Source organism: Equus asinus, chromosome 19 (genome assembly GCF_041296235.1).
Source record: "Equus asinus isolate D_3611 breed Donkey chromosome 19, EquAss-T2T_v2, whole genome shotgun sequence".
Lineage (NCBI taxonomy): Eukaryota > Metazoa > Chordata > Mammalia > Perissodactyla > Equidae > Equus > Equus asinus.
Genome location: NC_091808.1, coordinates 19189061 through 19211009, shown reverse-complemented (window position 1 = coordinate 19211009; position 21949 = coordinate 19189061). Strand labels below are relative to the sequence as shown.

General features: G+C 59.2%; 1 protein-coding gene across 1 annotated transcript; it reads left to right on the top strand.

The window, feature by feature from the left end:
- On the top strand, positions 1–21869 carry ASIC4 (acid sensing ion channel subunit family member 4). Its single transcript, XM_014856058.3, has 10 exons — positions 1–947; positions 15747–15891; positions 15988–16115; positions 16305–16467; positions 16925–16981; positions 18834–18987; positions 20147–20238; positions 20320–20399; positions 20709–20813; positions 21013–21869. The coding sequence occupies exons 1-10, from the start codon at positions 366–368 to the stop codon at positions 21124–21126; spliced, it is 1620 nt and encodes a 539-aa protein (XP_014711544.2). The 5' UTR covers positions 1–365; the 3' UTR covers positions 21127–21869.
- Positions 21870–21949: the final 80 nt, after the last annotated feature.

The following is a 21949-nucleotide window of genomic DNA, read 5'->3' as shown; positions in this document are numbered from 1 at the left end:
GGGGCTGCGCGGCGTGGCGGAGCAGTGCTCGCTCCCTCGCTCACTCGCTCGCTCGCAGGGACACACGCAGGGGCTGACAGCTGTGCTGGTGCTGATAAGGGAAGCCACAAGGAGACGATCGAGGAGAGAGACAAGCGGCAGCAGAGGCAGCAGCGGCAGAGGCAGCACCAGGGCTGCGGGGCTGCTGGGAGTGGGAGTGACTCCCCCACCTCAGGCCCCCACCCTGTCCCTGTCCTCCTCCCGCTTGCCCTGAGTTTAGAAGAGCAGCCGCTGCCACCACCGCCACTCCGGAGGGCACCAGGGGCTGCTGGCCAGGGAGGGACAGGGGCAGGGAGGCTCTGGCCAGTCCCAGCAGCCGGGGACAGATGCCGATCGAGATTGTGTGCAAAATCAAATTTGCAGAGGAGGATGCGAAACCCAAGGAGAAGGAGGCAGGGGATGAGCAGAGCCTCCTGGGGGCTGCACGGGGGGCAGCAGCCCCCCGGGACCTGGCCACCTTTGCCAGCACCAGCACTCTGCACGGGCTGGGCCGGGCCTGTGGCCCAGGCCCCCACGGACTGCGCAGAACCCTGTGGGCACTGGCCCTACTCACCTCGCTGGCTGCCTTCCTGTACCAGGCGGCCGGCCTGGCCCGGGGCTACCTGACCCGGCCTCACCTGGTGGCAATGGACCCTGCTGCCCCAGCCCCCGTGGCGGGCTTCCCGGCTGTCACCCTCTGCAACATCAACCGTTTCCGGCATTCGGCACTCAGCGACGCCGACATCTTCCACCTGGCCAATCTGACAGGGCTGCCCCCCAAAGACCGGGACGGGCACCGTGCCGCCGGCCTGCGCTACCCGGAGCCAGACATGGTAGACATCCTCAACCGCACTGGCCACCAGCTTGCCGACATGCTCAAGAGCTGCAACTTCAGTGGGCACCACTGCTCCGCCAGCAACTTCTCCGTGGTGAGTCCTGCCAGCTGGCCTGCCTGGCCTGGGGTGGCCAGAGGCTGGCAGGGGGTGGGGTGCACGGGGGCATCCTCAACAGGGCTTCCCTTCCTTCCGCCACCAGAGGCTGGCCTCGTGTCTCCCCGCAGCCCGGTGTTTCCCTCTGGCTTCCCGGGCGTGGAGCAAGGGACGCTCACAGGGGCTTACCCGGGCGCTGCCGCTGCTCCGCTTCTTGGCGCTGCTGCTCTGCTGCTGCAGTGCCCAGGTCTGGGGCCGGGGGGCCTGGAGTGGGCCCCGGCCCTGAAGCTGGTCAGCTTACAGGGAAGGGATGCCCCATGCCAGGGACAAACCAACCGACCCCCACTTTTCTCTTGCTCCCTTTTTCTTCTGTGGCTACTGGGCTCTTCTCCCCACCAAATGAGGGTGATGGAGGGGGTTTGGGGGGCTCCAGCAAGGGAGAGGCTCAGGGCTGCCTCTTGGGGAGCTGGCCCGACCGGCAGGCTGGATAGAGACGATCTTCGTGTACACTGGGTGCCAGTGTCTCCTCTGTCTCTGTGTCTCTCACACACACCCCCTTTCACAGACTCCCTCACACATCCCTCTTTCATGCTGCCCCTCCGGCTTCTCCCGCTTCCCAGCCCTCCCTCCCTCTCCTGGTGCTGGCTGCTCCCTTGCGCGGCTCTGGCTTACACTGAGAATCACTCATTCATTCAAGTGCACGGCTCACCCTCACTGCTGCCCAGCACACACACACACACACACCCCTACTGCTCGGGGACAGTTTCCTGCACACTCACACACTCTGTATCCCTGTCACTACACTCATGTGCACACCTGCACACCCACACACCCAGACATCTACTCATCTCTGTGCCCACATCCCAGCTCTTACTTAGCTGCCGAGGACAGGGTCACACTGTGGGTGCCATCCCCTCTTGTGATCCCCCCCCCATCTAGTTCAACCCGTGCTCCCCATGCGGGGACTGCTGGCGCCATCTCTCACACACGTGTGAACACAAACACACATACTTTCACTGAGAGTGGAGTGTCGGCTTGGGCTGCCCTTCCGTGCACACCTCCCACAGTCAGGTGTGTGAGTGCTGGGGGTGTGTCTTGTCTGCTGTCTGTCTGTCTGACAGTGCTCCACAGCCACAGGGTATCTATTATTCCTGGTGCTGAGACGCCTGTCCCCAGTCCCCAGCTTACTCCCAGCATTGTGGACGTGTGCATTTTCATCCTTGTTACCACTGCCCGGTGCATACACGAATACATGGTGTCAACATGTAGCCCACTCCAGCGGCCAACCCCAGAGATGGGGGACTTCCCTCCTCATGGCCCAGCCACCCCCTGTGCAGGTTCTCATTCACTCCCTGCCTCAGTGTCACCAGGAATCATGCTTCCACTCAGTTCCTGGCCACCACCATCACTGCAGCCTCTGGGTCCTCCTGCCATTGGGTGGGGGGAGTTGGGTAGAAATGGAGGAAAGGGCAGGAGGGAGAGAGTTGTACTGGGAGAGGAGTCGGGAGGTGCTGGCCTATCCTCCAGCTGCACACCCCCCTTCTGGGAAAAATCACCAGTCGGAAAGCCAGGGCTGAGGGTCCCCGAGGAGGAGGTGGGGCACAGAGTGTGAGTGTGGCCTCTCGGATCCGTGGGGCTCCTCTCTGCGGCAGCTTCACCCCTCTGAGTTGGGGGGGACAAAGTCCAGTCTTAGCAAGTGCTGTTGGGGGAGAAATCAATGGAGGCTTTGTGTCCCGGTGGGAATTTGTGTCCCAGGCCCCGGCTGGGGGTGGAAAGGAAAGGGGAAGAGTCATGAAACCCCAGTGGGAGTGAAGGGGGAGGAAGAGATGGAGGGGCGAGGAAGCAAGGTCAGGGGGACAAGGGTTTTCTGCCTGGCCTCCAGGAAAGGGGAGGTGACCAGTGGATATGGGAGCAGAGAGTCCCCTGGTCAAGGCTGGCCAGTCCGTCTGGACCAGAGGGTGGCCAGGCAGGGGTGAGGGCGGATCCCACAGGCCCTTTTGGACCCTGGGGCTGGAGAGAGGAGGGTAGTTGATGTTTATGGGCCTCAGCTCTGGGGCTGTGGCAGGACAGTGACGGGCAGAGGAGCAGAGCAAGCATCGGGGGACAGGAATTCCCCTTCAGATCCTGCCCCCCGACCCCCACCCAGCTTAGACCCCACACCTCATCCCCCGTCTGCTGAGTGTAACTCTCCCTGGACCCAGCATTCTAGGGCTGAGTCTGCTGCAAATGCACTAGGAGCTAGGGTTAGGGGCTGAGATGGGAGCCCAGGATCCATGGCAATGGGGAAGATGTGGGTGCGTGGTGGGGGCAAGATTGGAGAAGGGGAATGGAGACAAAGACACAGGGTCTCTGATGAGGACAGGAGGTCCGTAACAGACTCTGTGGTGAGAGCATGGAGCCCATGATGGGGATTTGGGATCCATGGCGGGGAGATGGGTACAGGGACCAGTTGGTGGGGAACCTGCCAGGGTGGGGGTGGTGAGCTGGCCAGTGACAGCGACAGGCTTTGGGTAAGGGGCTGTTACATGTTTTCTGTTGATTTCCCTGTTTCTTCCTTCCCACTCCCCACTCTACTGTGACCTTTCCTCCGGAATCCAAGTTAATAAATGTCACATTTTCCAGCCTATTTTTATTCCGGGTAATGCACCCTCCCCCAGTCCCCTAAGCTGCTGCTCTTGCTTCTGTTACCACTGCAATTGCTCTCACCCCCACGCTCCCCAATATCCCCTCCCCTCCTCCCAGCCATTCACTCACTCACTCAACATGGAGTTCTGAGCGCCTACTGTGTGCCAGGCTCCCTGCCAGGTGCTGTGGGGGAGAACAGAGAAGGAAAGCCCTCGGCCCCCGTCCCTGTCCTCAAGCAGCCTATAGTCTGGTGGCAGAGAAGACAGGGGGACACTCAAAAGCTTAACCAACCATGCAGGAGTTAACCAGCCCTGCAACGGTGTCATGAGGTGCCAGGATGAACTGCCAAAGGAGGTGCGTGTAGAGACCGAGCCTGAGGTTAGAGAGAGAGGCCACTCTAGGCTGGAAAGGGCTGGGAAGGCTCAGCGATGAGGCAGTCTGGCGAGGCGTGGAGAGGACAGAGGGACGGGGGAGTCGAGGGCTCCTGGGTGGTGGTGGGTGCTCTCACCTCTCCACCCAGGCTCCCCCCCTACCCTGCTCACCCCAGCTCTTCTCCTCTTCTCCTTCCCCCGCCTCACTCGGTCTCACACCAACCCACCCCCACCTCCACCTCCTACTCTCACCACCACCTGTACGTTCTCCCCCTTTCTGGCCGATTCCCACCACCATCCGCTCCCCCCACCCCAGTGCGCCAAGCTCCGTCTCTACTTTCCCCACTGCGGCTTGCTCTCAGCCTGCCCACTTACTCGAAGGCAGAAATCACTCTTTCTCCCTAGGCTTCATTTCATGAGCTGTAAAATGCAAGGGTGGCTCCAAAACTCAGCATCTCCTCTTGGCTGGGGACTGGATGGTGGTGGAAGTGTGTGGGTTCTGGAGCCAGACCGTCTAGAATAAAACCTTGGCTCTACCCTTTAAGCCGCGTGGCCTTGGAGAAGTCAAAAAGCTTCTGTGTCAGTTTCTGAATTCGTTAAATAGAATATTAGAACCTCAAAAATTCGGGTGGTTGTGAGGATTAAAGAGATGGCTGTGAAGAGCTTAGCACGCTGCCTGGCACGCACATAGTGTGCACTCTGGAAGTATCAGCTGTTGTAAATGCCATCACCCCAACTCTTGGCTCTCTTTAACCTGACCGTTTCCAGCAGCACCTGCTGTTTTCTGACCCATGCACTGGCATTCTCACTTCACCCTTGCTCTCCATCACCCAGCCTTCCACTCTCTCCACCCTCAGGACCACACCCTCCCCTAACTTAATATGGCATTCGCATGCCATCAAACCCTCCCAGATATTCCCGCACTGTGCATATGTGCAGGAGTGTGCACACACACACAAGATCAGTGCTGTTCCACAGAACATTCTGTGATGATGGAAATGTTCTCTGTCTGCACTGTCCAACATGGTGGTCACTAGCCACGCTGGCTCCTGAGCATCTGAAACAGGATTAGCGTGACAGAGAAGGTGAATTTTCAATTCCAATAGCTTTATGTGGCTAGTAGCTGCCATATTGGACAGCGCAATTCTAGGGGGTCCCAGGAACGAGGTTCAGCCCACCAGATTGTGCAGGGCTAGGAATTACAACTGGGATTAGGGGATGCAAGGTGATGGCTGTCGGCTGTGTTTGGAAGTCTGGCCATCTACTCTCCGGACTGAGGTCCCAGGCTGAGCTGAGGGTAGGGCCTGTGTCCGGGGACATCGAGGTGTCTGGAAACACCACGTGAGTAGAAACACCTGTCTTCCCAGGTGCAGGACATGACCTTGGTCTTCTCCATTCCATTGTCTGGAAATTTGAGACATGCAGGAGGTGGAAAATCCTTGGGGAGGCAGGGGTAGGACCCACCCCCTCCTGTGGGGTCCTCAGGGGTCCAGGCAGCCCCTGGAGGGGCAGGTGACAGGGACCTGTGGCTGCTTCACTGTCTCCATCCCCTCTCGGCTCTCCGCCTCCCTCCCCCTCCCAGCCCGCCTTCCCCACACGCTGGTGACTGCCATGACTATTAATCACTCGCCCTGTTCTCTTCCTTTCTACTAATCAGGCACAATTAGACAAGGCCTCTTCCAGCTGGGCAGTCCTCCCTGCTGCCCTCCTCCCTCCTCTCCCAGCCCCACCCCAGCTGCCATCCAGGACAGCTCTGAGGCCAGGGGAGCAAGATGCAAGCCCTCCTTCACTCACTGGCTCCCCGGCCCCCAATTCGAGGCTCCTTCCATCCAAGCTTCCTCCTGAGTCTGTTCCCCTCCTTGGGGTGGTCAGGCCAGTACTGATGGTTTCTGTGCTCCCTCCTTGGTTGTGGGGGGGCTACTCCATGCACATCCCAAGTGCCTGAGGGCTGCCCCTTGCCCCCTTGACTCAGGAAGGGAGGGGGTTTCCACTGAGGTTGGTCCAGGCCTCTTACCTACCAGACAAGCCCACCTCTGACCCTCACCTCCTGTCCAGTCCTCTGTCCCCTCTGGTCCCATCTTCTCCTGAGACATGAACCTTGAGAACATCTAGTTCAACATCTAGTTCAGGGCTCGTCCTGCCTGCAGGAGCCAGGCAGGTCAGGTTGGGGAGGGAGCACAACAGAGAAGGGTGGGGTCTGAGGAGAACTGAAGATCACTTATCCTTGAAGGAAACAGCTGCTCCTCAGCCCCAGCTTCCTGTTACGCTATGGTCAGGGATGCCGGTGTTGGTGGGTCTTCCAGTTTGTCCAGAGGAGCCCCAAGTCTTGATTATTTTAATAAAAATTTTCCTGATTTAAAGACAATACTCCTAGAGCTACCTACCACGCACAGATTGCAGAACCCAATGTACTTGCCCTCCCTACCTCCACCTTGCCACTGGCTGCTGTCCCTCAGGCCCTCCTGGAGGGGGCGCTGTCAGTCAGCCCACTTCCCCTTGGCCAGGGGAGTCTGGGCTGGGGGATTTGAGTGGTGTGGCCCAGCAGCCAAGGCAGGGGCTGTTATTGCTACAGAGGGCCAGCCTACAAGGGCAGTAGCGGGGGCCATGAGGGATGTGCCCCACCCGGCCCCACTCAGCAGCCCTGTGGCCTCTTCATTAATCAGGAATCAACCCCGAGCTGGGCTCATTATCAGCGCAGCTTCTCTGGCACTGCCGGAAGACGCTGATTAGCATTTGAAGAAATGGCCCCCACATCCCCCTCCCGGCCTAGCCTCCCTCTCTCCCCCTACTGGAGCTCCTTCCTGGACCCCACCCCTGCCCTTCTGCTTCCCAGGAGGAACCTGCTGCCTCTCATGGCTGGTGACAGGGCTGCCTCTGCCAGGCCCAGGCTGGGGAGCACAAAGCGTCAGGAATGGGGGTCTGGAGGGCAGGAGCACTAGGAGTGGGGAGCCTCAGGGCGGCTCAGGTTGAGGCGCCCCAGTCACTAGGTCCCACTGGGGGAAGGGGAGGGAGTGAATGCCAGGTGGAGACTGAGGGTGGTCAAGGAGAGATGGACAGCCACCCTGGAGGAGGGGAGGCAGGGCAGCCTCAGGCTGGTGAGTACCGGTGCTTCCCTGCCCTTCCTGGCTCTGCCGGCAACGCCACCTCCTTAGAGCAGCTGGACAGAGGGGGTGGGTACAGCCAGAACCCGGACAGGAGGCCTGAGGTTGAGGTTGCTTTTTGGGGGCCAACAATGGTGGAGGCTCAGGGTCTCGGAACCATCCCAGATGAACGGGGGTGGGAAGGCAGGAGGAGGACAGACCTCGAGGGTGGAGATGGGAGAGTTCAGAGTACTGTATGTTGTCCAGAAGGCGGAGGGTGTGTCTGCACTTCTTCCCCTGGCTCCCAGGCTGGGGCTGGCGGCGCAGGAAATCCAACCCCCCTCCCCCAAAATGTTCACCATGCCCTTGGGACACCGTTTGGGGTTGGAGGGGGAGCAGTTCCAGAGAGACAGGCATAGGCTGCTGCAGCCGAGGCAGCAGCGAGAGAGTTCAGAGAGGAGCCACGGGATGATTAAGGGGAAATGGAGGATTGATTTAGGAGGAAAGATTAAAGGAGCTAAATCCGTGGCGCTTGGCTCAGCGGTGACTAAGCGTGGACAGGATAATAGCTTACAAATGTGTGAAAGGTGTAAATACCAAGCGGGGGGAGGGGCGGCGGCTCGGCGGGCCAGGGGAGCGGGGACGGGGGCTGGGCAGGCCCCCGGGAGGGCTAGGGACCCCTGGGAGACTGCCCGGGACGGCTGGCCCCTCTCCAGTGGGGATGCGGGGAGAGGGAAAGGGGTGTTGGGAAGCCCCCAGCTCCAAGAAGGGGTTCCGTTTCTGAGGCGCAGCTTCGCGGGCCTGTGCTGACCTCCACGCCCCACTCCCGCCCGCTGAGGATCCGAGGTCGCGGGTTCAAATCCCATCTGAGCCCCTTCGCGCCCCTCGGCCCCAGCCTTTCCCGCCGCTCCCGGGCGCGCCGGCCGCCCCGGCCGCCCCGGCTCTGCAGCAGTCTCCCCGGCCCCGCGCCCCGCGGTCCGGGCTCGCGCCCCCTCGCCCCTCCCCGGCCGCGGCGGGAGGCGGTGTCTCCCTCCGCGGTGGAAGCCTCTGGCGCTGCTGTGTGCGGAGGTCACTTTGCCGAGGAACGGGGAGCCGGGGGAATGCAAATGAGGCAAACCCAGGGAGGAGAGCGGAGGAGCCCGGAGGAGACGGGAGGGAGGGCGCTCGGGCGCCGTGATGGATGCCTGCCCCGCAGGAGGGAGGAGGGGGTCGGAGAGGAGCGCCAGGCGCTGGGTGCGGCCCTCTGGGTGCGGGTGGCCCGGGCTGGATGCCAGGGTGCGTGTGCGGGCTGGGGGGCATGGGGCCGGCAGCGGGCGCGCACCCACCCACCCGGCCATGCGACCCCCGCCACTTCTCCGTCTCGGCTCCTGAACTCCCGCCCGGCCGTGGGTGCGTGCTCCACTGTGTACGCAAAACTCTTAACAAATAACTTTGCATCGAGGGCGGCGGGAAAGTCAGGGAAGGGCTTCGTTACAAAAAAATATATATTCCCGCCTGGAAAACTGACTTTCTAGGGTTTAAGGCTTAGATAGTCGCTACCTGGGAACAGGTGTGGCTGCTCACCTGCGTCCTGGAGGCCCTGCGCTCTCCCTCCGGTGGAAACGCGGCGCGCCCCTGGAACCACCGCGTTCGTCTGCGGCCTCCAGCTCTCACCGGCTCCGGGCTCAGCCTCAGCCTGGACTCACACGGCCAAGACCGTCTCCTACCGCCCTCCCACCATGGCTCGCATATTTACATTTGAACCAACCCTGCGTCCATTTGCCCATTTCCTCCTGGACCCACAAGCCTTTCTGCCTTGGGGAGGAAGTCGCCCTGAAAAGCGTTTGGGCGGCTGTGGGGGTGGGGCTGGGGGCCGTGTTGACCCTGCGGTAGGGGAGGGGGGGGCAAGGCCTGCTTGGGGGTTGGGTATTCTCCCACTGTCTTGACTGAGGCACATGTGATGCCTTCCTGGGTGCTTGAGGGGGTTCGTTCTGGGAAGCTTTACTCTCCAAACCAAGTGGAACCCCCGTTCTGCTCACAGAGGACTTGCCCGGGTCCCCCCATCATAGCACCAATCACAACTAGTAATAATCTGCCTATACCAGTGATTGTTGGTTTTGTGGGGTTTGTTCCCTGCTGCTGTATGTGCGCATCGTATAGATGCTTGATAAACATGTTTTGAGTGAATGAATGAATAGCTCTGCTGCCAGACAGCAAACTCCTTCAGGGCAGAGACTGTCTCTTCTGTTCTTGGAATCATCCCCAGCAGGAAGCACATTGTACAGGCTCAAGGAATAGTATTGGACAAGTAAGTGTGCTTTAACACCCACCATTTCTTAAACACCTGCCATTTGTCCGTGTGCCAGGTGTGCCTCACACAGTGGCTCGGAGTCTGGCGCCAGACTGCCTGGCCCCCTGCTCTGCCATGCTGTGTGACCTGGCAGGTTCCTTACCCTCTCTGGGCCTCCATTACCCTGTCTGTAAAATGGAGATGATAAGAGACCTCCGGTATAGGGTCTTTGTGAGGGTTGAGGAGTTAACTTATATAAAGCACTTAGGATCTGGCTTGGCACAGAGTAAGCACTAAGGAAATGTTAGATGTTGCTATTTTTGATGTACATTCCCTCTTTCCTCATCCATTTCCTCACCTCTGAAGGGTGCCTATTATTATTCCCATTTTACAGATGAAAAATGGAGGACCAGAGAGGTTAGGTGACTGAATCTGAAACTCACAGACAGTAAGGGCAGGGCCCAGATGCGAACTAGGTTGGGCTGCAGGCCTGTTCGCTCGGGGCTGCGTCCTGCCCGGTAGGAGAGCCTATTTCCGAGCTGGGGGTTTCACGCGGCAGAGCCCAGTCCTCTAAGAAGCGCGGTCTCCCCGACATTGCTGCGAGAGCCTTTCGCAGGGGGCCCAGGGAGGCTCCATCTGGGCAGGAAGCTCCCTCCCTAGATGGGCTCTCTCCTTTCTCCTTTCTGGAGCACCTACCACGCATCGCTCCAAACTTATCTCTAATCCTCAGGACTACCCTTCGGAGGAGGAATTACCACTCCCCTTTACAGATAAGCAATCCAAGGCTCAGAGAGCTTAAATCACACTCCCAAGATTGGTGGCAGAGCCAGGATTTGATCCCTGTTCCGTCAGGCTCTAGAATATGTGTCCCTGTCCCCACGTCATGAAGCTTACGTGGATCCATTTCCAGCACCGCATTCGATGGTCGGTCTCGGCCCCAGCTGGGTTCTTATTGGTCTCTGCGTCTCTGCAACACTCTTACCACTGATATTGATGCCTCGTGGGTACGATTTCACTTTGCAAATGCCTTTCACACACTTCCTCGCTTTTGAGACTTGCAACCACCCTGTGAAATTAGTCAGGCAGGAATTTCTATCCCCACTTGACAGATGAGGCAACTGAGGTTCAGAGAATTCATAGATCACGTTCCTAACCAAGGTTGTGCAGGCTGTCAGTGGTGGAGCTGGCGTGGGACCAGGGTCTACTGACAACCAGGGGTCACTGGGGTCAGCGGAGAGTGCTGGGGCCGGTGGCGGAGCGGGTTCTGGTTCTGAATTTCTCTGTTTTTTCTGTGGGCCTTGGATATGTGCCTGCCATCTCTAGGCTTCTGTTTCGGCCTCTGTACAATGAGAGTTTGGACTCAGTGACCTCCAAGGTCGGCCAGCACAGACACCCCAGGCGTTCTGAGTCCAGGGCTATCTTCCTTCCTCTGCCCCTGGTGAGAGTAGAGAAGGACAAGGCTTTGAGCCTGATGCTTGGGCCACCCCTGAGTAAAGCCGTGGCCCAGGTGCTGTCCGACCCCGGGGTGCTAGTCACAGTCCAGGGCGGCTGAAGACGCACCCCCTTCCACTCTGGACCCTGGGACACTGCAGGGTTAAGGGGAGTTCATTCCAGGGGCTAAATGAGAGGCCTGGGGCTGGACTGCAGCAGGGGAGAGCTGATGGAATTTGGGGGGATGAAGCACCATGGACAAGTGAGGTGGGGGTGCCAGGGCCTTGGCAGAGGCAGGTGCCCAGAAGGCGGCGGAGATAAAGCCTGGCCTGCAGATTAGCCCGGGATTAGCCCAGCCTCCGCTGCTCTGGCTGCTGCTTATCTCCTGGAGGCACGGGCCCTCTCCCCGCCGCTCTGAGTCCTGGCCCTGCTAATTGCCTGTTAACCCCGTGGGTTCCGTGACTGCAGGGAGGATGAGGGGGCGGGGGTGGGGGGTGGGAGGGAGAATGCAAGCAAGCCAGCCAAGGAGAGCTTTCCGGGGGAAATGGGAGCTGTGGACAGATGGAACTCAAGGGACTGACAGGAGCGAGCTCTGTCCAGATCTCTCTCACTGACTGGGGCAGAGCGGGAGGAGGGGGTGGGAGGAGGAGGGGAGGGCACCTGGGGAGGGGGCCCTGGGTCAAGGGGGCCTCTGACCCAGGGAAAATCTAGGAGGAAGACAAGAGAGACTAGCCCACTAGACTAAGGGATGGACAGAGAGGAAAGCCAACAGAATAGAGATGCAGAGGGCAAAGGAACAGAGAGCCCGGGGGGCAGCCAGGCCAAGAAGAGAGAAAGACAGAGGCCAGCGGGATGGACAGGCCAACGGAGGACAAGGGATCAGATGCTGAGGACGGACAGGCCAGGAGGATAGAGAGGGACTTGAGGGCAGACTGAGATCAGGGGACAGACCCAGGGTGGGCTCCAGGCCAACCCTAAAGGAGAGGTGGTCCGAGAGGGACAGGCAGAGGGCCAGCCAGAAGGAAGGGTCTAAGGGTCTGCATTCAGCCAAGGTCCGAAGGGATCTGGGAGGCCATGTCCTCAGCCTGGGGCCAGGAGAGTGGGCCTGGAAGCTAAGGCAGAGAGCAAAGAGGGAGGGTCAGACCGAAGGAGGAAGTGGGGGCTGAGATGTGGACAGGGTCCAGACGCTCAGCGCCAGTGGAAGATGATCAGGAGATAGACCCTCAGCCCATCAGGGCACATCCTGGCCCAGGACCTGCCGTTCTCCATGGCTGGGCCCTGGGCTCTCAACTCCTGTACACACACCCTCCTTCCAGGCCAGTCCGTGGGGAGAGAGCAGTGGACAGCCAGGGGGACCTTGCGGCTGAGCGGCCGTGCCGTCTCCATGGAAGAGGCTGTGGGCTGTGCTGCCACTAGAGTTCTGCCACTTAGGAGCTGGTGGCTCCACCCGCCACTGCCTGCCTGGCCCTGGGACCGTCTCCGGGGCAACGCTCTGCGCTGCCCAGCAGTGGGGCCTGACCCAGGCCATGCAGGTGGCCTGGCCCTGCCAGTGTCACCTGACCATCCCCTGCGGAGCATATCCATCAGACCCAGTATACCTCCACCCATCTCCCTGTGTCATTCCCACTCTGCATAACCACCTCAAGGGCAGGGTGCCATGTAAGCACCCCCTCCGAAGCCATTGGAGCCACAACCTTCTCTGTTGGCTCTGCCCTGCACAGGGCTGGGCTCAATGCCATGCAGCATGCGTCCGTGTGTAAACTTTGGAGGTGTCAGGTGGGTAGGCTGCCCCAGCCCCACCCAGGGTCAGGAGCCTACCAGAGTCATTTATCCACTGAATACCCACCAGGTGTTTTATAAGCACCAACTCTGCTTTGGCATCGGGCTCGGAGCTGTTTGAATCTCTGCTGTCATTTATGTGCTGTGTGTCCTTAGCCAAGTCGCTTTCCCTCTCTGAGCTTCCTCATTGTTAAACGGGGGCAACAATACTTATCTCATGTGCTTTTCTTGGAGGCTCAAAGGTGAAAATAGATCAAAACTGTCTAGCACAGGACTTGGTACAAAGTAGGGATGGTTGATCGTGTTCACCTTGCAGCCTTCTGTCCACCTCACACCTCCTTCTGCAAATTGTGCTGGGCTCTGGGGGATGCCAAGATGGTAAAATGGGCTCTCAGCCTTAGGGAGTCCACGATCCCCTGGGTGAGGCTGAGCTGTGGAGAGACCGTGACGGTGCCAGGCAGCCAGGGTCAGCCGAGGTGATGCCACACACTGGGGGGCACGAGCGAGCCACTCACTACCAGGGCCTCCCATGTACCCCTTTCCTCGCTCAGTCTCTCAACTGGAACACACACTCAAAACCGGCTGCGTCAGCAAGAGCCGATTCCAGCATCTTCTTGGCCCGAAATAGGAAGAGAGTGGGTGCTTTGGGATTTGGGGCAAAGACTTATGTATTCCCCCATCTGCCTTTCCCACATGGCCGGGACCCAGGACTCTTGCACACGGCCCCCTGCAGGCTTCTCCCCTACCCAGTGACAGGCTGTAAGAGCACAGGTCTAGAGTGGGGCTGCCTTGCTGGACTCTTGCCCCCGCATCGAGGGCCTTTCTACTCAAAAAGTGGTCCGTGGACCAGCAGGTTGTTAGAAATGCACAATCTTGGTCCTGCCCCCCCAACAAGCGTTTTCCTGAATTGGAATCTGCATTTTTACAAGATGCCCAAGTGCTTTGTGCACACGTGACAGTTTGAGAGGCAGTGATCTTGGAGACCTTGGCAAATCAGCCCACCTGTCCAAGCCTCAGTTTCCCCATCTGTAGAATGTAGCTCAGTGCCGGGGGCAGAACCGTCAGCCATACTTGCTCCTGCCCCAGAGATGGACACATAGCAGGGGGTGGGGGTGGGGGGGAGTGGGGGGGTAGTTGGGGCAGGGGTGATGCAGATGGGGTCAAGGACCAGAACCCAGCTAGAGAGGGTGCAGGAGGAGGGAAGAGACAGGTGACGAACTGAGAGGCAGCAGACACGGACAACAAAGGCTGAGGAAGAGGTAGAGGAGTAGAGTGGAAGGGAAGGGGGGATAGGAGAAAAGGGGACGAATAATGAGTCACCCTTCCGTCTCCTTCCAGCTGGAATGAGCTGGAGTTAGGGTAGGCCAGGGTGGGGGTTGGGCAGCTGCCAGCAACAGGTGGTGGGAACAGTTTCAGTCTTGCATCTTGATGAGTTCCACCTCTCTGCCTCACTAGCTGTGTGACCTTGGGCAAGTCACATCCCCTCTCTGAGCTGCAGTTTTCCTCATCTGTAATAATCCAGCGAATTAAGCATACCTGATATCAGAGTTGCTGAGCGGCTGAAGTGGGACATCGTAGATGTTGTCATGTTTTGTAAACTGCACCACGCTTGGTGTGCGCCTATTTTTGCTTTTTTCCTGAGGCAGGGTGTTGGGTGATAGAAGAGCTGTATGAGAGGGGAGGATCAGCAAGGCGATCGGCCTTGTGGGGGCGGGAGACCTACCCTTGCCCCACGACAAGGGTCCCCCGGCCCCCAGTGCTTAGAACTCCTCACTCCCATTGCCCTGGGCCCAGCCCCTCTCCCGTCCACACCCTCCCTCTGGAGCTAGGCATTTAGGGTCTCTTTTCCCTTCCACGCTGCCTTTTTGCCTTTTCTCCCAGCGTTTACCAGCATGGAAATGTTCCCAAGGAAAGGGGAGGGAGGGCGAGCGAGAGAGATTGAGTGCGCCGACCCCTTGCCCCCAGGGAAGGGTCTGACTGTGATGGGTTTGACCCGGGGGCTGGTCTCCGCGGGGTGAGCCCGGCAGAGGGGGAGCTTGCATCCCCTCTCTCAACCTCCTCCCCACCCCAGCCGCTGCGCCACTCCGGATCCCAGCTGCGCCCCAGCCAGAGCCTCAGCTTCCATCTCCGGGGCGCCAGCGCCACCTGGTGTCCATGCCGGAGAACTCTCCGCAGCGGAAAAGGGAGACAGGCTTGGTTCAGCGCGGCGGCAACAGCTTCGGAAAGCGTGCCAGGCGCCAGGAAAGGACCCCAGACAGGCCCACTGCTCCTGTGCAGCATAAAATCTCATGGGGGGAAGGTGGACACTGAACAAGGAGACAAACAGATAAACAAGATCATCTCGGGTCTTGATAAGTACTTCGAGCAAACCGGCAAACACGTGATGGGGTGGAGGGTGACACTGATGTGTGTGGTATACGGGTGTGCATCTGAAGAAGGGACACAAGCTGAGGCTAGCCGTGCCGGGGGTGGGGTGGGGTGGGGTGGGGTGCATTCCAGGAGAGGGACGGCATGGACGCGGGCCTGAGGAAGGAAGGCGCTCCGTAAGTTTAAATCTGTCATGGAGACCTGGGGGTGAAGTGGCAGGAGAGGCGGGCAAGGGTCGCATCACACAAAGACTTTCAGGCTAGGAGTTTGGCTTTATTCTCTGAAAAATGGGAAGCCACTGTTGGGCTTGAAGCTGGCAAGTGATGTAATTAGATCTATGCACTCTAGAGGGGGGACTCTGGCTACTGTGTGACTGATGAGAGGAGAGGCGAGGATAGACAAAGGGGGACCAGTTAGGATCCCACTGCCATGGCCAGGCAGGAATGATGGTGACAGGGGGACCCAAGGTGGAAGGAAAGTGGGTGGATTCTAAGCAGGTTTGAAGTAAGATTGCCTGGGACGCTGCTGGATGGAATGTGGGGGTGAGGGGGGAGGGAGAGTTCAGGGGTTCTGATGTGTGGAACTCGGCATAGAGTGGGGCCCTCTACTCAGAGGAGGGGAGTGGAGGGGGCCAGGATTTGGGAAGCTGTCAAGAGCTCTGCTATGTTAAGCTGGAGATGCCTTTTAATCATCTAGGGGAGGATGTCAGTAGAAAAGATGGTGCTCAGGGGAGAGGCTGGGCAGCCGACTGATTGCTGGGATATGGGGCTGGGGTGTCCAGGCAAGTCTGGTGGCCCCTGGGGGGACAGGGAACCTTAAGCCAAAGGAGCTGTCTCAGCCCCTCCTTCCTTCTCTCCCTCTCCTCTCTCACCCTCAGGTCTATACTCGCTATGGGAAGTGTTACACTTTCAATGCGGATCCGCAGAGCTCCCTTCCCAGCCGGGCGGGGGGCATGGGCAGCGGCCTGGAGATCATGCTGGACATCCAGCAGGAAGAGTACCTGCCCATCTGGAGAGAGACAAGTATGCAGGCAGGAAAGGGACAGGGCCAACCTGGGGCTCCAGCCTGGGCCCTGTGCCTGGGGTGGGTTTCCAAAGGTCCCCATCTCCACTGTGCAGACGAGACGTCGTTTGAGGCCGGCATCCGGGTGCAGATCCACAGCCAGGAGGAGCCGCCCTACATCCACCAGCTGGGCTTCGGCGTGTCCCCAGGCTTCCAGACCTTCGTGTCCTGCCAGGAACAGCGGGTGAGCAGCTCCAGCTGGACCCCGGGTTGGGCGTGAGGCCAGGCCTTTGGGCTCAGAGGGGCTGCTGACCACACCTGCCCTTCAGCAGCTCACAGCCCGCCAGCCCACCCTTGGGCTTTGCTGGGGCTGTGGGTGCTGGAGGGCCGGGTGGGACTCCTGGGCATGACCCCATCGTGCCCGCCTCTGCAGTTGACCTATCTGCCTCAGCCCTGGGGCAACTGCCGGGTGGAGAGCGGGCTCGGGGAGCCTGAGCTGCAGGGCTACTCGGCCTACAGTGTGTCTGCCTGCCGGCTGCGCTGCGAAAAGGAGGCCGTGCTTCAGCGCTGCCACTGCCGGATGGTGCACATGCCAGGTGGGCCCCCCGCCCCGCTCCGTGCCACCTTGCGGTGCCAGAACCTCCAGGGGCAGAGCGCCACTCGTGTGTGTGGGCACGTGCATGTGTACAACAAAGGCGTGCATGTCTGTGCCCCTGTGAGTGCGGATGTGATGCGTTTGGGACTTTAGGCACGTTTTCACATGTGCATGCAGGAATGCACATGTGCATGTTTGTGTGCACGTTAATATGTATTTATGCATATGTGTGCTTGTGTACATCTGTCCTTGTGGGGGTTGTGTGCATGTGCTTGAACACGTGCATACAAATGTGTGTGCATATGTTTGCATGCATATATGCATGTGTATATTTTCATGCTTATATGCATGAGCATGTATAAGTTCATGTGGGCATGTGTGTGTGCCCACCTTTGGGAACGTGGTCAGGGAGAGGGGATGGCACTGTAGTCTCCAGGAATAATATTCTCTCCTTTCAGGCAATGAGACCATCTGCCCGCCAAATATCTACATCGAGTGTGCTGACCACACACTGGGTCCGTGCTGCCCTCTCCCTTCCCCGCCTCTCCATCGCCCTCCTCTCCATCTCTGTCCCCTTCTCCTCACTGCCTTGGCTCCCCTCCTCCCAGGCTCACCCTGAGGGGTTCTTCCTGGAGGGTGAGACTTATCCCATACCTCTGGGGGTCTGAGGACACTTGGGTAAGTGGAGGCAGCAGGGTTGGGGTTGCAGAGAGCCCAGGACTGAGAGGGAAGGGCTGGGCTTCTGCTCGTGGTTCAGCAAATGAGCTTGCCTCTCTGGGAGAGTGGAATGACTTCTCTCTTGGTCTGAGGAGAGATGCATGGCTACCTATCAGTATGGGTAAGGCAAACCCCGTCTGTCCAAGGTCTCGCCTGATCTGCACTCCATTCAGTCATTCATTCATTCGTTCATTCTACAGATGTTTACAGCCCGTGCTCATGCTGGAAGTGAGAGTGGGATTGAGAGCACTGCTCTTGCAAAACCCGCTGCCTGGCAGGGCTGCGGATGGGCAGTACATTGCAGCATGTTAGCTCTTGGGGAGGGGAACCTCAGGGGTCCAACAAGGCCCCAGGGAGGGGCATGCAGCCCCACCTGGGAAGGCGGGGAGGACTCCTGGAGGAAGTGACATATTAGCTAAGGCTTGAGGGTCAGGAAGAGTCAGCCAGGTGAAAAGGCCATGGGAACAGCACGTGCTGGACACCTTGTGGCCAGAGAGAATGTGTGTTCCAGGCACTGAAAGGTCAGGGTGGCTGGAGGGCAGAGAACAGGGGAGGGGGTGGAAAGGGTGGAGGAGGCTCTGGGAAGCCAACAATGGCTTAAGGCAGGGCAAGAATGCCAGCTGATTTTAGGAAGGCGACTCTGGTCAGATGTGGAGAATGGACAGGCAGGGAGTGAGGCTAGAGGCAGGGTGACTGGTCAGGAGAGCATGGCAGGAATCCAGATGACAGAGCAGGGGGAGGGAGAGAGGTGATGGGTTGAGGTTCTGGACAGTAGAATCACCTCGAGACCTTCTCTGTCCCACACCAACTGCATCAGCCAGAGGGGCGACAGAAGGGGTTTCATGAAGGACCAGATGTGTGAGCAGGGATGAGGGAACCACAAGGGCTGGCGAGACTCCACAGAACTAACAACTTCAGGGAGGCTTTACTCCCCCAGGCCTGAAGGAAGAAAGGAAGGGAGTCCCTCTGGAGCCCAGTGATTGATCTGGGGCTGTCCAAGAGGCTCATGGATGGGAGTTGTGGGCATGAAAGGAGGAATGCAGCCCCTGCCAACCCACAGCCTGCGGTGAGGAAGCCGGGGGAGGAAATGCCCTGGCATTCCTCTCCTCTTTGCCCTCTGACCCTGCCAGGGCCTCACATTAGTTGCATCCAACCAAAGTCAGAAGACTAGGGAGTCTAGGTGACACCTTTGGCAGAGATCAGCCTCCTGGGCACAAAGCAAGGTGGAGGAGAGTGGAGAGTAGCTCTGAAGGGGCGAACAGAGGAAATGCAGCATGTTGAGCACACGAATCCCATCTATCCATTTGTTCTTTCTGTCTGTTTTGCTCCATCTATCCATCCATTCATCTCTCCATCCATCCATCTCTCCATGCATTCATCCATCTCTCCATCCATCCATCCATTCACCCATCTATCCATCCATCCATTCATCCCAGCATCCTTTGCAAGCCCCTTATCTGTCTTGAGGCCTCATGTGGTTGATTAGCTCTGGTGGATGGGCTGTGCCCTCCTTCTGAGCCACGAGGACCTCCCTGCCCCAGGGGGCTTGGAGGCAGAGGGATAGCAGGACAGGCCCTATGCCTCCTCCGTGCAGCCAGTGGGCCTCTGAGCCACACCACCCCCTCTGCAGTTGATGCTTCTGTGTTGCAGACTCCCTGGGTGGGGGCTCCGAGGGCCCATGTTTCTGCCCTACCCCCTGTAACCTGACCCGCTACGGGAAAGAAATCTCCATGGTCAGGATCCCCAACAGGGGCTCAGCTCGCTACCTGGCAAGGAAGTACAACCGCAACGAGACCTACATACGGTATGTGTGTGTGTGTGTGTGTGTGCAGTGGAGGCCACCCTCAACGGGCCTGGTGCATGGTGGAGACTGGGAGCGGGCTGCATCTCTGTTAATGAAGAGTCTTTTGCGAGGAATGCCTTTCAGGATCCTTTTCTTCTAACTGCTACCCATCCTCTAAGTCACATCCTGTGTCTCCACCTCCAGGGAGCCCTTCTTGGTCCAAGCGCCTTTCGTCTGCGCTCCCACAGCACCTTGCACATATCTGTCATTGCACTGACTGTTATTGTTTTAGAACCTCTATTTATGTGTCTTTCGCCCCCAGCAAATTGGGAGCCGTGAAATGCACATTGAGTGTGTGCCGAGGGAGAAGAACTGAAAGGGATGTGAGAGGAACAAAGTGGCCTGCAGGAGGGGCCACCCTGAGCCTTGGGTCTGGTACCCTGCAGCCAATCTACAAATGCTGAGCATCCTCTGGGGGCCAGGCCTAGTGCTGGGTCCTGTGGGGACAGAGATGATTACGACACAAAACTCATGCCACAATTTATGGATGAGTTCGTGTTTGATGGTGTGGTACTGATTCTCAGGCCCCAGGAGAGATTAATGGGGGTGGGATAGGGAAAGCAGGGGAGGCGTGAGCTGGGCCTCTGAGGACCCCAGGTTTGGGTCTGGGAGAGGGGGAGACAGGGGAAGCATCCCACTTAGAGAACACGGGATGATGCAGAGGCCAGCCTGAGCTATAGGGAGGCTGTCTGGAGAGAAGCAGATAAGAAAGCCGTTTGAATAAAAAGACACAGTGCGACAGATCATGGGCAATCTTGAAAGTCTGGAAGAGGAATTTTAGAGTAGACCATTGGGCAATAGGGAGCCACTGAAGGTTCTGGAGAGGTATAGGGATGAAGGAAAGTGAACACTACTTGCTGCTTTAGAGAAAGCAGCAGGAGGGAATCCTGCAGGCCCAGGAGTTTTATTTGCTCTCCTGGGCCCTTTGCTAACCCTCAAAGTGTGAGGCCAGCATGTATCTGGAACTACCTCCCTTGACAGCCTTTGGGAGCCTGACAGTAGTCACCAGCTTCCTAGCACAGGGGTCTCAGATCAGGATCTGCTGGGCCTGGGATGTCCCTGCCAGCCACCTCCTCAGGAACATGGCCCCTTGTGGACACCCTGCTTCCTGTCTCCGCAGGGAGAACTTCCTGGTCCTAGATGTCTTTTTTGAAGCCCTGACCTCTGAGGCCATGGAGCAGCGAGCAGCCTATGGCCTGTCAGCCCTTCTGGGTGAGACCCAGCCCTGGCCCCGAGTCCAGGAGGTGGATCAGCCCAGCCGGCTCCCTCTGACCCTGCTCTCATGCTCCCCAGGAGACCTCGGGGGACAAATGGGCCTGTTCATCGGGGCCAGCATCCTCACACTGCTGGAGATCCTTGACTACATCTATGAGGCAAGGGGTGGGGGCCTGTGGGGGCCACCCAGAGGGGAATGGCAGGGGGGAGGAGGGGCTGTGGGAAAAGCAGAGGGCTGTGCCACCTTCCCGGTGGGGCTGGTCTGGTGGGCAAGTCAGGCTCAGGGTTCTTTGCCGAGGTCTCCTGACCGACTGGAAGGCCTGAGTCAGGAGAAGGGGGTGGGTGAGGAGGGTGGGGAGTCCTAGCAGGGGTTTGCTCGGGCAGCAAGTCCTATATGGTGGTGAGGACTGCCCTGCTCCTCTATCAAGCTTTCTGAGCCCACTGCCATCCCCCCCTTGAACCCCAAGGTGTCCTGGGACCGACTGAAGCGAGTGTGGCGTCGTCCCAAGACCCCCCTGCGGACCTCCACTGGGGGCATCTCCACCTTGGGGCTGCAGGAGCTGAAGGAGCAGGTGAGGACGAGCCCTGTAGAATGTGCCGCTGACGCCTCCTCCCAGGGCTGAATGCCCCCCAGGATTTCTGAACTAGCCTCCGGGAGAGGTTCCTGGGCTCCCCTGGAGCCTCTCCCCGGGGGGACAAGGAAAGGCTGGCTGTGTGAGCCTTGAGGGCACCGCTGGAACTCTCCCTGTCCCATCCCTCTTTGCCCTGCAGAGTCCCTGCCCCAGCCGGGGCTGCGCTGAGGGTGGGGGAGCCAGCAGCCTGCTCCCCAACCACCACCACCCGCACGGCCCCCCAGGAGGCCTCTTTGAAGACTTCGCTTGCTAGGATGGTGCTGTGTCTGAAAGGACCCAGAAGTCTGGGACTGCCCCCACTCCTGGATCCCCAACATAGACTCCTCTTGCTCCTGGGACCCGCCTGGGGCAGCCCAGGGCTGAGGGGGAGGGCGGTGCTCACTGGGAGGGAGGACTCAGCTCCTGCTCTCACCGACCCTGGGGCCAGCTGCCTTGCACAAGGGTCCTTCTTGTCCACACCCCCCATCCCCGGGCTGGTGCCCAGGGAGGGCTGGAGACCAGACCATGGGCCCCCGTGGAGGGGAGGGGAGGAAAGGAGAGAGGGAGGTGGAGGAAGGGGCCCACCCAGCAGGGGTGGAACCCGCTGTACATTTGTATATATTTAGGGAGGACAGGGTGGGGGTGGGCATACAGATGTAGAAGGTGGGTGGGGCTATGGGGGAGGGTGATTCAGGGACAGCCAGGATCCCAGCCCTAGAATGTCTGCAGGAGAGGGCAAGCCCCCAGGACTCCGGAGTGCTGGGCTTGGCCTACTTCCTGCCCCTTCCAGGCCCAGCTCCCCTTTTGGCAGGGGGAGTGGGTGGCCCAGCAGGCCTGGCCCAGCTCCCAGTTCCCCCTGCCCCCGCCCCCACCCCCAGAATCCCCTCCACTGGGAGCAGGCTGACCTTTCAGACCTTGGCTGAGCTTGGGGGTGGGGAGGGGAGCCTTCTCAGGCCTCTCCCTCTCCCGTCTGGTTTTATAAAGTGCTGACGAAATTGGGAATAAAGAGGCATAAAGAATTCTCTGTGTGGATGTGTGACCAAGCTGGGAGCTGGGGCGGGGCTGGGCATACGCCTGACTTGGTCCCCAGGCAAAGG